Source organism: Musa acuminata, chromosome BXJ1-8 (assembly GCF_036884655.1).
Source record: "Musa acuminata AAA Group cultivar baxijiao chromosome BXJ1-8, Cavendish_Baxijiao_AAA, whole genome shotgun sequence".
Lineage (NCBI taxonomy): Eukaryota > Viridiplantae > Streptophyta > Magnoliopsida > Zingiberales > Musaceae > Musa > Musa acuminata.
This window is the reverse complement of record NC_088334.1, coordinates 51,971,235-51,986,009: the sequence shown is the minus strand read 5'-3', so window position 1 is coordinate 51,986,009 and position 14,775 is coordinate 51,971,235. Positions and strand designations below refer to the sequence as shown.

The 14,775-nt window shown below is 45.2% G+C and overlaps 4 protein-coding genes across 4 annotated transcripts; 3 read left to right on the top strand and 1 right to left on the bottom strand.

Moving 5' to 3' along the window:
- Window positions 1-1,446: 1,446 nt before the first annotated feature.
- LOC103995614 (putative germin-like protein 2-1) lies at window positions 1,447-2,391 on the bottom strand. Its single transcript, XM_009416237.3, has 2 exons — window positions 2,213-2,391; window positions 1,447-2,128 (listed from the first exon to the last, which is right to left on the bottom strand). The coding sequence occupies exons 1-2, from the start codon at window positions 2,328-2,330 to the stop codon at window positions 1,593-1,595; spliced, it is 654 nt and encodes a 217-aa protein (XP_009414512.2). The 5' UTR covers window positions 2,331-2,391; the 3' UTR covers window positions 1,447-1,592.
- Window positions 2,392-2,910: 519 nt separating this feature from the next.
- LOC135589241 (putative germin-like protein 2-1) lies at window positions 2,911-3,858 on the top strand. The gene is made up of 2 exons (XM_065081523.1): window positions 2,911-3,064; window positions 3,154-3,858. Exons 1-2 carry the CDS (start codon window positions 2,944-2,946, stop codon window positions 3,687-3,689), a joined length of 657 nt encoding a protein of 218 aa, XP_064937595.1. The 5' UTR covers window positions 2,911-2,943; the 3' UTR covers window positions 3,690-3,858.
- Window positions 3,859-10,166: 6,308 nt separating this feature from the next.
- Window positions 10,167-11,165, top strand: LOC135589240 (putative germin-like protein 2-1). The gene is made up of 2 exons (XM_065081522.1): window positions 10,167-10,359; window positions 10,447-11,165. The coding sequence occupies exons 1-2, from the start codon at window positions 10,242-10,244 to the stop codon at window positions 10,980-10,982; spliced, it is 654 nt and encodes a 217-aa protein (XP_064937594.1). The 5' UTR covers window positions 10,167-10,241; the 3' UTR covers window positions 10,983-11,165.
- A 300-nt stretch (window positions 11,166-11,465) lies between these two features.
- Window positions 11,466-14,553, top strand: LOC135588779 (tubulin beta chain-like). Its single transcript, XM_065081083.1, has 3 exons — window positions 11,466-11,965; window positions 12,878-13,147; window positions 13,739-14,553. Exons 1-3 carry the CDS (start codon window positions 11,572-11,574, stop codon window positions 14,407-14,409), a joined length of 1,335 nt encoding a protein of 444 aa, XP_064937155.1. The 5' UTR covers window positions 11,466-11,571; the 3' UTR covers window positions 14,410-14,553.
- Window positions 14,554-14,775: the final 222 nt, after the last annotated feature.

The window sequence follows — 14,775 nt, the reverse complement described above, 5'->3', positions numbered from 1 at the left end:
TTTAGATCGAAGTAGTTTAGGTTTAATTGAGTCGGCTTTGGGGGGTAACCATGATAACTCAATTTGGGGCCTATTGGGTCTGATCTGGAGTTGAGTTGGGCTCATTGGGAGGCCCATTCAGTAACCTAGGGTTAGGTTAGGTAGTAGCACCGCCAGACTAGGGCAGTGGAACTGCCCATGAGCTAGAAAAGTATAAAATGTATTTCTTTCGAAAGACCCGATGGTGGTACCATTAATGTTAGGCAATGGTACCGTCAGATTGGGCGATGGTACCACCCAGTGTTAATCTGGTAGGCGATGGTACCACTAGTTATCAATCTAGCAGACGATGGTACAATCCAGTAATGACAATGGTATCGCCAGGACCCGAAAAACTTATGATGAAGCCTTTTTTAGCTCTATTTTTGAAGTCATTTGAGGCCTACAAATACCCCACACTTTCCTACTTACAAAAGCACAAAAAGTGAACAAAAAAAGCTAGTAATTTAGAGTTGAAAAGTCTTAAAATATATTAAGAGTCCTCCTCTTTATAGTTTTGTGATCTTTCTAAGAGAGTTGTGAGACTTGTAAAGGTTATATCCTAAACCTGAGAAAAGGAAAAAGAGTTGTAAGAGGATAGTTTATTTTTGCCCATTGAAAGAATATCATTAGTGAATGCCGATGGTCTCGACGAAAGAGGAATGAGAGTAGATGTATGTCGTAATGACCGAACTATTATAAACTTCGTTTGCATTTCTGTTATGCTTTTCTTTCTCATTACTAATTGATTTAATTACTTATTACTTTATTAATGTTTTAAGTTAAACTCTTTTCTAATACTGTCTTTATCGAATGAAATTTTTGAATAGACATAATTTTTACGAAAGCATTAATTCACCCCCTCTTAGTACCAAAATGGTCCTAACAGAACTCAACTCGACTCTACGCCTACTTCTACTATCCAAGAATTCACATGGGCGACTTAATGCATTCAGAATTAGACTGAGCTATGCTGACATCTCGACTATGGCATTAACGTTCTCCAACAGCAATAACTCTCTGTTTGTACAATTACAATAATTCTCATTCAAAAAACTTATTTCACATTTCATATGATATATCTAAAATTATAATTAGCTACTAATATCATAATGATTCTTAACGCGTTCATTTAAAAAATAAAAAAGTATCTTCGATGTGTATTTGATCAATGGATCATGTCGACGATGTCGACGAGCAGGTTGTATCGCTAGCGGATGTGGGCGATGACTTCACCATGGGTGGTGATGTGGGTGGCATTGCGATGACCACAGATGGCACAAGTCGATGCATAGTCGGCAAGACCGGGGTGCAGTGGCAGTTGAGAGAGGTTCTAGGGTTTGATTGTTGAGTATGGTTAATATACTTCAATTTCCCAAAATCTGGATGACAAATATGCAACATAAACTCCTTCAACAAATTGTTGAGCATTTATTGCTATGAGAACAATAAAACTTCATCGAAATTTATTTAGCGGAAAAATCAAGCACATGACAAATAAATGAATGAAGAGTAAAGAATGAGGATAAGTAGCAGTATGCAGCATGCAGCAGATGTCTGGCTAGTTTGTGTGCCTAGAATTGTGCCTGGATCCGATGTACGGTCTTCTCGTCCACCTGAAATGCCTTAGCGAGGACATCGTCCGAGATGGCCGGTTTGGATCCGAAGACAGCATTGGCGATGGTGATCAGCCCGGGGTTTTGGCTGCTGAGAGCCGCAAGCGCGACGGCGTTCTTGGTGCCATGGTTGAATTGGAAGTGGATCAGGCCCTGGGGGAACACAAACACATCACCCTTGGTGAGCATTTTGGTGAAGAGCTTGTTGTCGGGGTTGGAGGTGACGAATCCGACGTAGAGCGAGCCTTCCAACACCGTCAGGATCTCCGTCGCCCGGGGATGGATGTGAGGAGGGTTAAGGCCGTAAGGTGCGAAATCCAAGCGGGCCATGGAGATGCCGAGGGTGTTGAGGCCGGGAATTCGGTTCACGTTTACGAGCGTCACGTTGGAGCCGACTTTGTTGGTGGTGTTGCGAGGCTTGTCGAGACCGGAGAAGAAGAAGTCTTCGACTTTGACGAGCTTTGGATCCTTGCAGGCTAATCCGTTCACAAACACTGCATAGGTCGAAGCACCAATTAGCATCTTCGATACATGATAATAATTAACCGCATCACAAGTACATTAGATAGGCCGTATACCATCGGATGTGTTGTCCGCGACACAAAAGTCTTGGAGGGCACTGGGATCCCCAGCCATGGCTGGAGAGGCAGCCAAAGCAAGGAGAGCAGAGAGGAGGAGGATGTAGGACGCAGCCATGTCTTTGATTTGTGCTACCGCGTAATGAGAGCAAGGAAGCAAGGAGAGAAGAGAAGCAATCTGTAATTTGATGGCAGAATAGAATGGCGCAGATGGATATATATGGAGATCGAAGGTGTGTGAGACTTGGCCACGCCGGAAGAGTTGACGCTTTCCCGTCGAAGAGGAAAGCATTCATAGCCGGCCTGAGCTAGAAGAAGTCAACTACGAGTGCTGTGTAACAACAACTACTATGTGTTTGATGAAGTCCATCATCTGCTTCACCACGTAACGTCCTCAATTAATTAGCTTCTCTTTGACTTTTTCCGTCATCAAGAGATGTATCTTCATGGTCTTAAAGCAAAATAATCAAACACGGATGAGGTTCTGTAGCGGACTGCATCAAAGTTTTAATTGTTCTTCTTGGAGGCACATGCAAACGATGACTTGTTCGGTCAATCATTTGCCGGCGGATATCATTGATCGTTAGAGCTGCCATAAACCCCGACGCTTTCTTATTGCCAAGTCTCCCTTACCCGTCTCCTTATCTATATATATATGCATCTGCCCCCTCCTTGTTCTGCCACCAAGAAGTAAACTTCTCTCGTTGCTTCCTTGCTCTCGTTGTAAAGCCATGGCTGCGTCCTACGTCCTCCTCCTCCTCGCTGCTCTCCTTGCTTTGGCTTCCTCTCCAGCCATGGCCCGCGATCCCGGTGCTCTCCAGGACTTGTGTGTTGCGGATAACACATCCAATGGTATTATACTAACAGCTTATCGATGTCCCTGTGATCGGGTTAATTATTATCATGGTTCGAGATGCTGATTCCTGCTTCGACTCATGCAGTGTTCGTCAACGGATTTGTCTGCAAGGATCCAAAGCTCGTCAAAGCCGAGGACTTCTTCTTCTCCGGTCTCGACCAGCCTCGCAACACCACCAACAAAGTCGGCTCCAACGTCACGCTCCTAAACGCGAACCGAATTCCCGGCCTCAACACCCTCGGCATCTCCATGGCCCGGGTGGACTACGCGCCGTTTGGCCTTAACCCTCCTCACATCCATCCCCGGGCGACGGAGATTCAGACGGTGTTGGAAGGCTCGCTCTACGTCGGCTTCGTCACCTCCAACCCCGACAACAGGCTCGTCACCAAAGTGCTTCGCAAGGGTGATGTGTTTGTGTTCCCCCAAGGCCTCATCCACTTCCAGTTCAACTACGGCACCAACAAGGCCGTCGCACTCTCCGGTCTCAGCAGCCAAAACCCGGGGGTGATCACCATTGCAAATTCCGTCTTCGGCTCCAAACCGGCCATCTCGGATGATATCCTCGCTAAGGCCCTCGGGGTGGACAAGGAGATCGTAGACCGGATTCAGGCTCATTTCTAGGATATTAAACTAGATAGGGAACCGATGCTGCATGCTTTTCCTTATCATCATCATCATTCTTTCTATTCATTCGTTTGATTTGATCGTTGTATGCATTTTCTCCCTTGTCAACGTTCTTGATGTTTCTAGATTGAATAATGTTAATGCTATTGTTGATTATCTCAATGAGTTCTCGGTAATTTTTTTAGTCTCTCTCTCTCTCTTCTGTCGCAAAACATGGTGCCGATTGTAATATGTAATTGATGTGGCACATTTCTCCACCGTCCGTGGCAGCATATGGTGACTATGGCAAGGCCAACAAACGACCTACAAGTTGACACCATGCAACACCTCGGATCGGAACGAGACGATCACACTCCCTCGGGCTATTCGACACCATACAAGTCAGCGTCGAATACCACGGAGTCGTTTCGAAAAGCTTGGAACAGAGCCGCACAACCCGGATCCGTACATATCCATCGATGTTCATCCATAGGGTACAAGTCATCCTCCCAAGGAGTTGACAACCATTAAAGGAACATGTACGATCAACCCTTATTCGCATGTCTAAAAGCTAACCCCCTAACCAAGGTCGAGAGGGATTTCGAGCACTCTACTCTCCCTAATTTCACTCACACTAACTTAAACTTTGGAGGGGTCGAGTTAGAAAATTCCTCTCCCGACTTTGGCCTATGTATAAGAACTCAGCGATAAAAAAGCAGGCAACTCACAAAGGGAGAAGACTGCACTCGGGAGACGAGGCTCAAACCCAACCTAACCCGATGCCTAGTTCTGCTATCCAAGCATTTGTATGGGCGACTTTGCATATGCAGGATTGGACCAAGCCGTGCTAACACCTCAGTTACGACATAAAGGTTCCCCAATATTTTAGCGCTAGAAGGAGAGCTCGATATCACAAGAACACCCCCAACTGAGCATCCCGAGAGAGCACCTTGGAGAAGAGCCACTCCCGACTCATCCGACCTTCGGGTTTGGATGACAGCTCCCACTTCCTCCAAGCCTAGAATGGAATACCTCGGCTGCGACCCCGAGTTGCTATTGACGGTTGTTCAATGATCCAGTGCTGTCACCTCCCGAGACCACCATGGGGCAACTTGCTGCCTCAGCTTCACTCACAAAGTCCAATCCTTAGCTGGGATGATGAAGACTATCATCCCCCTCATCACCCAACATGCCTAGCAGTCAGTACTGCCTAAACCGTTGCCGTCGTGGGACCCACCAACCCCTATCACCGTGCCACGAGAGCCATCTCTGGTCCCTCACCAACCTAGAGCAACGGATGTGAATCTGTCACCTGAAGAGTACTCAGGGATCCCGAGACCAACAATAGAGCACAGTGACCTAGGCCTCCGACGCACCATCCCGAGCTGCCTCGATCCCGACACCCTATCATATGACTCGATGGACTCTCTCGAAGCTCAGTTGCACTCGGTCAATCGATGTTTGGACAAGATCCAAAGGGAGTTTGATAAGTCCAAGAGCTCAGGAAGGCCTCCTCAATATGGTCTCCCTTTATGAAAGAGATCCAGGACAAATCGATACCACTAAACTTCCACCTCCCTACGCTTGAGGCTTACAATGGTGGCTCCGACCCGGTAGAGCATGTCGCCACCTTTTAGACTCAAATGGCCCTATATGGTACTTCCAATGCCTTGATGTGTCGCGCGTTTCCCATCGCTCTTCGGGGTTTGACTTGGATGTGGTATAGCCGACTTAGGCCAGCCTCGGCCTCATCTTTCAACCAGCTTACAAGGGAATTCAAGCTCAATTTCCTAGCTAGTGCATGGCCAAAACCATTTGCAGCTAAGCTCCTTAGTCTGAGTTAGAAGGACGACGAACCCCTCTCTCACTTTGTTGCTCATTTCGTCGTTGAGATATAAGGAGTTCCCGACACGCACCCCTCATTGATCATGCAAGCATTCTTGATGGGCATGCGACTATCCAAAATTTTTTGGTTATTGGTTGAGCGACTGCCGGTGATCATCTCTAAGATGCTCCAACGTGCAAATTAGTACATAGCCACCGAGGCCCCAGTAGCAGGAAAGCGTGAGGAACATAAGAGGCTTCGCATGGAGCAATCTTGAGGGTAGCCCTCGAGCCCACTAAAACGAAGGCTCGATCGACCCAAGCCACCACTCCCGTGGCCACCTCTCCCACCCTTGAGTTCATCCAAAATGGAGATCTTCATCTAGATTAGAGAAAAGGGGCTCCTAAGAGTGCCCAACCTAATGAAAACTTTGTGCTAGCTCAGAGATCACTTCAACTATTACCGGTTCCACCACAACTATGGTCATGACACCGAGAAGTGTCATGACCTAAAGAACCTGATCGAGGAGCTCATTCGTAGGGGGCATCTTGGATGCTACATTAAGAAGCCACGAGAATCCTCCCTGCACCCCCTGGGACTTGTAGAAAGATAGATTGATATCATCATTGGTGGTCTACTTTGGGAGGAGACATCACATCGACATAAAAAGCCTACACCCGAGCAATCGTGGAAAGGCGTCCCAAGTAATGGGATGAGCCCGAGATCACCTTCCCAACGGGGGAAGTCAAGCACCCTGACCATGACGATACCCTGGTGATCTCAGTCAGGATTGCCAACGCCCGGGTCAAAAGGATAATGGTAGATACCGGGAGCTTAGCCAAAGTATTGTACCTCAACGCCTTCTAGAAGCTTGGCTTAGCTAGAAAATACCTAGCTCCTATGGCCTCGACTCTCACCAGGTTTACTGGAGATTCTATTTCGCCCCTCGACACTACCACCTTATCGGTCACCATTGGGGAGGAACCGAGGTCCAAGACTATGATGGTCACCTCATAGTGGTCGGACTCCCTTCAACATATAATATCATCCTAGGCTGTCTGACTCTTAACAAGTTAAGAGCTATCATCTCCATTTATCATTGGGCAATAAAGTTCCTACTTGCATTGGGATTAGAGAAGGAGTGATCCTTGGGAGTCAAGGCAATGCAATCTGGCAGTTGTCATGCTACGTAAGAAGTTAAAACCCAAGCTGCATGTGTCCAACCCCCAAGATGTTGCCAAATTATCACATCGTCCTGAGCCAACTGAGTAGATACTGGATGTCCCCCTATGCAAAAGCCGATTAGACAAACTTGTGAAGGTCGGGTCTGAGCTCCTAGAAAAAGAATGAGTCCAACTCATTGACTTATCTATTCTGTTGAGGAAAATCCTCTATTCTGTTAGGGAAATCCTTCCTCATAATTTGTATAAATAGGAGAGGGAACATATTAATAGATTCAAGCTAAAGCTATTTCAATTCTACAATAAAGCTTCTTTAATTATTATTCTTATCTTTTATTATTTCTATCATGGTATCAGAGCCACTTGCTTAGAGCAAGCTCTCTTCTCGCTGCCAATTCATCATTAGTGTTGCCACTCTGCGCCAACGTCCGTTCACAAAAAATGTCGATGTCTTTGCTTGGTCGCCAAAAGACAAGTTGGGAATTAATCCAAAGGTAGCACGACACCACCTGAATAATTGCCCCCAAGTGCGACCGGTGAAGTAGAGGCCTTGAAAGTTTTCTCACAACTAACAGAAAGCAGTCAGTAATGAGGTGGATTGTCTATTGGAGGCATGGTTCATATTTGAGGTAAGGTATTCTTGATGGCTATCCAATATAGTCCTCGTCAAAAAATCTAATAGAAGCTAAAAGATATGTGTTGCTACACTGATCTTAATTGTGCATGCCCGAAGGATTGCTACCCGCTCCTGAGGTTTGACCGATTGGTCGACGTAACCTCGGGGTACGAGCTCCTTACATTCATGGATGCCTTCTCGGGATATAACTAAATCAAAATGGCTCCTGAAGATCAAGAGCATATTACCTTCATCACAAATCGAGGAGTCTACTATTACAAGGTTATGCCCTTCGGGCTGAAGATCGCCAGAACAACATACCAAAGAATAGTTAACAAGATGTTCAAGCACTAGATCGGGAGGAATATGGAGGTATACGTTGACGACATGATCACGAAAAGCAAGCTCACTAGCACCCATCTGGCATATCTGGCTGAGACATTCCTGATGAAAATAATAGAAGATAAGAACAAATATTGAATGAAGCTTTATTGAATAGTTGAAGATGCTTCAATACATTAACATGTTCCCTCTCCTATTTATACAAATTACGAGAAAGGATTCCCTAAACAGAATAGAGGATTTTTCTCAACAGAATAGAGAGATTTCCTCATATAGTTAGGGAAATCTTATCTTCTATCATGCCCCCGCAAGATGGTGCTCCTGATAAGGATACCAATCTTGGATCAATGTAAAGAATGATTTACAAGCAAGAGACTTTGTGAATAGAGCAAGAGCAGATCGCTGCTACTGTTGCGATTGCTGTTGCTATGAGGGCATAGGCGTTCCCTTCGTTCTCCTTAAGTCTGCCCTTCGTTCTCCTTAAGTCCACCGTCTTTTGGCAGATCAGCGAAGGCAGCGAAGGCTACTGCGGTGAGGAAGATGAGGATTGGCCGTGGAGCCTCTTAGGAATGTGGCTACAACGACGTTAGTCGCTGGCCGAAGACAAGGGCGAAGCTTCGCTTTTCTCAACGACGTTGGTCGCTAGCCAAAGGCAAGAGCGAAACTTCGCTTTTCTCACTGCTCTGATACCATCTGTCACGGACTTAGCTGGTTTTGCCTAAGTCGTGCGGCACCCTTGCGTGTCCGTCCGCAAAGGTCAGCCTCCCTGAAGCCTCCCCTGGTCCCTTAGGACCCACAAAAGAGAGAACAAGACAGAGAAAACGCCTCACTCGGGATCCACAAGCAAACATGTCCGAAAAATACTTCATAGACAATGCAAATTATAAACAGACTTTACAAGCTCTAAACAGTTGCACAACAAAGGGTAAGATTTCCCTAACTATATGAGGAAATCTTATCTTCTATCAGTTCCAAACGCTTAGGAAGTTCAGCATACGTCTCAACCTCGCCAAGTGCGCCTTCAGAGTCGATTCTGGTAAGTTCCTCAGCTTCATCATTCACCAGAGGGGGATAGCCCCAAAAAGGTTCGAGCTATAACTGATATGTTGCACCCCTGCTCGGCTAAGGAGGTGCAACGCCTTACAGGAAGGCTAGCCGCCCTTACCCGATTCTTGTCCCGAGAGACAAATGCCTTCCCTTCTTCCCAGCTTTAAGGCATCCCAAAGACTTCAAGTGGAATTCTGAATGTGAGGAAGCCTTTGGGAATCTCAAGGAATATCTCACTTAGCTACCTCAGCTTGCCTTGGTCATCTTGGGTGAACCGCTTAGCCTCTACCTCGTGTCGTCCAAACACGCAGTTAGTTCGGTCCTAGTCCGAGATGATGTAGAAACACAATGACCAATCTACTACATTAGCCACATCTTGAACGGGCCCGAGGGATGATACCAACCGATCGAGAAATTGGCATTAGCCCTAGCACAAGCGATTAGAAACTGCACTCATATTTTCAAGCCCACAAGATAAAGGTGGTGACCGATCAACTACTACGTCAGATTCTATCCAAGTTCGATGTATCAGGACAGATGCTCAAATGGTCGGTCGAGGTTGAAGAATTCGACATTCAATAGATCCCGAAGACTACCATCAAAGCCCAAACTATTTGAGTGGAAGTATCCTTACAAAGAATTATTTTCAAGATTCGGTGATCAATCGTTTGGAAAAGATAATTCTTTTGCCTTTGGATCTTTCAATCTTTGTTCTTCCAACTTTATTTTTTTGTGTGTTTCCATCAACATTGCCTCCGGTGCTTTAATTGTTACAATCTGCTAATACTCATTTGATAGTATGTATTGTATGCTGAAGACAGTATGCTGATACCAAATGTAATGTAACATAGAAGTCTCTTAAAGAGGGAGGTGTAAGAACACAATTAGGATAAGTTTAGATCACACGACAGTGTCAAGGAATCAACAATTCTGCAAGTTCGATTGCCAAATGGCCTAACAATCAATAATGTTATGCTCATTGCACAGTGTTTGGTGATCAAGACGGAGCCAAGAGAGAACTTTACTAGTTGGTGGTAGAACGAGGAGGAAGCAGATGGATGGATATCTACAGATAGAGAGACTTTTGGCAATAAGAAAGCGTTGACACAGTTATGCTTTCCCATTCAACGGGAAGGCTTACAGTAGCTGTGAACGATCGATCAACAATATCCCGCCGGCATATGATTGATTGAACAAGTCATTGTTCGCATGTGCCGATAAGAACAAGTACAAGTTTGATACAGTCACAACGGAACATTCTTTCTCTTTGGTGCTGCTATCAATAATTCCGCGTGCATATGTTGTTACGTGGTGAAGCAGAGGATGGACTACATCAAACATTCGATTCTTATTACTAGTATATATCACATGCGATTGACTCCTTCTTGCAGCTGCCGCCTATCATTTCCTGTTCAACGGGAAAGCGACAACTCTTCCGATGTGATATATATACATGTATCCATCTGCTCATGCTATCTGCATCCAACGACAAAAGCTCTCGTGATCCTTTCCTCTCTTTACTTCCTTGCTCTCGTTACATAGCGGAACAATTCAAAGACATGGCTGCAGCCTACGCCCTCCTCCTCGCTGCTCTCCTTGCTTTGGCTTCTTCCCCCACCATGGCTCGTGATCCCGGTGCTCTCCAAGACCTGTGTGTCGCAGATAACACGTCCAATGGTATACTAACAGCTTATCTAACGTACCTGTGATCGGGTTGATTATTATCATGGATCGAGATGTTGATTCCTGCTTCGACCCATGCAGTGTTCGTCAACGGATTTGTCTGCAAGAATCCGAAGATCGTCAAGGCCGAGGACTTCTTCTTCTCCGGTCTCGACGAGCCTCGCGACACCACCAACAAAGTCGGCTCCAACGTGACGCTCCTAAACGTGAACCGAATTCCCGGCCTCAACACCCTCGGCATCTCCATGGCCCGGGTGGACTACGCGCCGTTTGGCCTTAACCCTCCTCACATCCATCCCCGGGCGACGGAGATCCAAACGGTGTTGGAAGGCTCGCTCTACGTCGGCTTCGTCACCTCCAACCCCGACAACAGGCTCGTCACCAAAGTGCTTCGCAAGGGTGACGTGTTTGTGTTCCCCCAAGGCCTTATCCACTTCCAGTTCAACTACGGCACCAACAAGGCCGTCGCACTCTCCGGTCTCAGCAGCCAAAATCCGGGGGTGATCACCATCGCCAATTCCGTCTTCGGGTCCAAACCAGCCATCTCGGATGATATCCTCGCTAAGGCCTTTCAGGTGGACAAGAAGATCATAGATCGGATTCAGGCTCATTTCTAGGAACCACAAACTAGCTAGAGAATTCTATTTGTTTGTCTTGTGTGTGTTGACCTTAATAATCAAACGTCACCTACTGCTTCATCCAACGACCGATATAACTGTGATGTGTGTAGATCATGACATCCGATGCCGAGTTCACTGTTCTTGGCATCGACAAGTCAAACTTGGAAACCGGTATTTACCGAAGAGTCCATAACGGGTTCGCACGCCATATATCGCTGTGTTACAAAGGCGAAAGAGCGTTTTTTTCCGGCGCCAAACCGGAGCCAGGTGGTCGTTAACATCGTCGTTCTGTGAATGGCGATTGACGCCGTTGCGTAGATCGTCCGACTTACGTCGCGATGGAAGGATGTGCGTCTAAATCGTGACTCGTAGTTTAAGTTGTATCACAATCTGCGAAGTGAACCATTTCTCCTAAAAATAATTCCTAAATAATCGGTAAGCACGACTAACTCGGGTATAAATAGGGGCGGTTGTGAGTCTCCGATCCCATTCGTCTTCTCCGCCTACTTCTCCTCTTCGCCTCTCTTCCCTTCGCCGTCGCTCCGAACCCTAAACTTAGCGACCTTGGGATCTCCGGCAGGTGAGTATGAGGGAGATCCTGCACATACAAGGTGGCCAATGCGGTAACCAGATCGGTGCTAAGTTCTGGGAGGTGATCTGCGAGGAGCACGGCATCGACAGCACCGGTAATTGCACGGGCGACTCCGGCCTCCAGCTCGAGCGGATCAATGTATACTACAACGAGGCAAACGGCGGCCGGTACGTCCCCCGCGCCGTTCTTATGGATCTCGAGCCCGGCACCATGGACTCCATCAGATCCGGTCCCGTGGGCAAGATCTTTAGGCCCGACAACTTCGTCTTCGGCCAGTCCGGGGCCGGAAACAACTGGGCCAAAGGGCACTACACCGAGGGCGCCGAGCTCATCGATGCTGTCCTTGATGTCGTCCGCAAGGAGGCGGAGAACTGCGATTGCTTGCAAGGTACTTTCATTTTTGTACTTATATTTTGTTCGTAATGTTTGACATTTTTCTTTATCGCTTTGATATTTGTAAAGAGTAGAAATGAGACTAATTAGGTTTTCTATTTCTTGATTTTGAGAATTACTTTGGGAATTTATTACCTACGATTCAAGTTTGTTTACTGAAACTAAATGAATTTTCTTGTTTTCTTTCACAATCATGTAGCCATCTTGGTGCCGACAGGCTTTACCCTATTCAATCTTCTTTTCTTGCTCAAGTAGATTTTCCTGAAAGGAGAAGAGAGAAAAGAAAGTTTAAAGCATATTTGAAATAATATATGTCTTTGACATATTTGTAGTCTAATGTATTTTGTCTTAATAACATGTGCAAATAGATGTTTGTATCTATGAATCGTCAAGCATCTTTTTCCTTTTCATTTGTAACAAATTAGCCGAATCCAAGTAGTTGTGACCTTGTTGTTGTAGTGGTAGTATCTTATATCAAATTAGAAGAGCTAAAAATATTTTATTTTTGAGTCTGGAAATGCATCAAAGTAGTTGGATATCTGTTTGGATAGTAACCAAAGGAGAAGGGAATAGATAAGTGGAGAAAAAGGGAATAGAAGAGAAGGCAAGGGCGGAAGAGACATTAAAAAAGAAAAGTTAACTTGGTTTGGATCAGCAAAAAGAGAAGCTATCACTTAATGTTCTTCCTTCCTCTCCAAATCTCTCCACTTCTGGAGAGAAGGGCAAAGGGATTCCGGATAAAAATTGGTTCTATCCATGTTTCTCCATCTTTCTACCAAGATTTGCTGCCAAATGAGTGAAGTGTCTTATGTAATTCTGAAAAATTAGTTCATGTTTTACTGTGTTCCACCTGATTTGTTTATTGCTGCATGTAAAATTTCTGATTTTGTTCCCTTTTGGTCTGAAGGATTCCAAGTATGCCATTCTTTGGGAGGAGGAACGGGTTCCGGAATGGGCACCCTTCTAATCTCTAAGATCAGAGAGGAGTACCCAGACAGGATGATGCTAACATTCTCTGTTTTTCCATCACCTAAGGTATCAGATACTGTGGTGGAACCATACAATGCCACACTGTCCGTTCATCAACTTGTTGAGAATGCTGATGAATGTATGGTCCTGGACAACGAGGCACTCTATGACATCTGCTTTCGCACTCTGAAGCTTGCAACTCCTACTTGTAAGTAAACCCTATCAATGAGAACAGCTCTTTCATTATAATCAGATGCTATGACCGTCGACGTCCATCTTTAATATCATTTACTTACATTTCTGAATGTTTACATTCTTAACACGCACGTCTGCTGTTGCTTTTATTGTTGCATATACAAAAGCCTATTTGCTCTTTCCTCTGTTTTCTGTTCTGATCCATCTGGTAGATCTTTAGCATGGCTTCATTCATTTATTGATTTCTCTAACGTAATTTTAGCACATAACATAATCATGTTTAATTTTCTGAAATTCTTTAGGTTATTTCTTATCACAGTTAAGATCTTTACATCTATCTCACCTACCTTTATGGCCTGTGCATCTCTGTTCTATGACTGCTGCTTTCGTTTCTACTGTGGACAATGGAATTGCTGCGTATGCTTTTCCATATTTCCTTCTTTTTTTTTTCTTTCTAAATTATGCCTATATGCTTTTCCAAAGTTAAAGGTTTTTGATGTGTGGCAGCACTAGTAATGGTCACAAGAACTGTAACCTTTTTATTTAATCTTGGTTTCTCTTGTGCTAATCTTCAGTTCTTATTTATTTAATCTTTGCATTTCAGTTGGCGATCTTAATCATCTGATCTCTGCCACCATGAGCGGTGTGACATGCTGCCTTCGCTTCCCTGGCCAGCTTAATTCTGACCTCCGGAAGCTTGCGGTGAATCTTATTCCCTTCCCTCGCCTCCACTTCTTCATGGTAGGATTTGCACCATTGACATCACGAGGCTCCCAGCAGTACTGTGCCCTCACAGTTCCCGAGTTGACCCAACAAATGTGGGATGCCAAGAACATGATGTGTGCCGCCGACCCCCGTCATGGCAGGTACCTTACTGCCTCGGCCATGTTCCGAGGTAAGATGAGCACTAAGGAAGTCGATGAGCAGATGATAAATGTTCAGAATAAGAACTCATCCTACTTTGTCGAGTGGATTCCCAACAATGTCAAATCCAGCGTATGTGACAGTCCTCCCGAGGGGCTTAAGATGGCTTCCACTTTCATTGGCAACTCAACCTCCATCCAGGAGATGTTCAGGAGAGTGAGTGAGCAGTTCACGGCCATGTTCAGGCGGAAGGCTTTCTTGCACTGGTACACCGGCGAAGGCATGGATGAGATGGAATTTACAGAGGCCGAGAGTAACATGAACGATCTGGTTGCCGAGTACCAACAATACCAGGATGCAACAGCAGACGACGAGGAGGAAGAGTACGAGGAAGAGGAAGAGGCAGCTTGAGAGGGGTACTTGTGCCTGTTGATTTCTTCACGTTGCTACTTGTTAAACCTGTATGGTCCATGTGAAATCTCGCTATCTGCATGTTGTTTATGAAGCACATTGCCCTACCCAAAATTGTGTCGATTGTGTTTTTTCGTGTGATGAGTTGAAGTTTTAGATTTTATAAATTATTTATTCAATAAGATAAAAAGAGATTGATGAAAGCATTCTTTATAAAGAAGAGGATTAAATTGAAGAGGGATTGATGTCATCGGTTATCGTTTAAATCGAATGAAAAATTCTACATGTCAATTCTTAATGTTGTGCTAATTAAGAAATGATACATATTAAAATAAGTACCGTTAAGATGGATTTATGGAGTACATA

Coding starts and splice junctions, on each gene's coding strand:
- LOC135589241 (XM_065081523.1), top strand. CDS start 2,944: ATGGCTGCGTCCTACGTCCTCCTCCTCCTCGCTGCTCTCCTTGCTTTG. Junction 3,065..3,153: donor TGCGGATAACACATCCAATG/GTATTATACTAA, acceptor CGACTCATGCAG/TGTTCGTCAACGGATTTGTC.
- LOC135588779 (XM_065081083.1), top strand. CDS start 11,572: ATGAGGGAGATCCTGCACATACAAGGTGGCCAATGCGGTAACCAGATC. Junction 11,966..12,877: donor GAACTGCGATTGCTTGCAAG/GTACTTTCATTT, acceptor TTTGGTCTGAAG/GATTCCAAGTATGCCATTCT. Junction 13,148..13,738: donor GAAGCTTGCAACTCCTACTT/GTAAGTAAACCC, acceptor TTTGCATTTCAG/TTGGCGATCTTAATCATCTG.
- LOC103995614 (XM_009416237.3), bottom strand. CDS start 2,330: ATGGCTGCGTCCTACATCCTCCTCCTCTCTGCTCTCCTTGCTTTGGCT. Junction 2,129..2,212: donor CGCGGACAACACATCCGATG/GTATACGGCCTA, acceptor CGACCTATGCAG/TGTTTGTGAACGGATTAGCC.
- LOC135589240 (XM_065081522.1), top strand. CDS start 10,242: ATGGCTGCAGCCTACGCCCTCCTCCTCGCTGCTCTCCTTGCTTTGGCT. Junction 10,360..10,446: donor CGCAGATAACACGTCCAATG/GTATACTAACAG, acceptor CGACCCATGCAG/TGTTCGTCAACGGATTTGTC.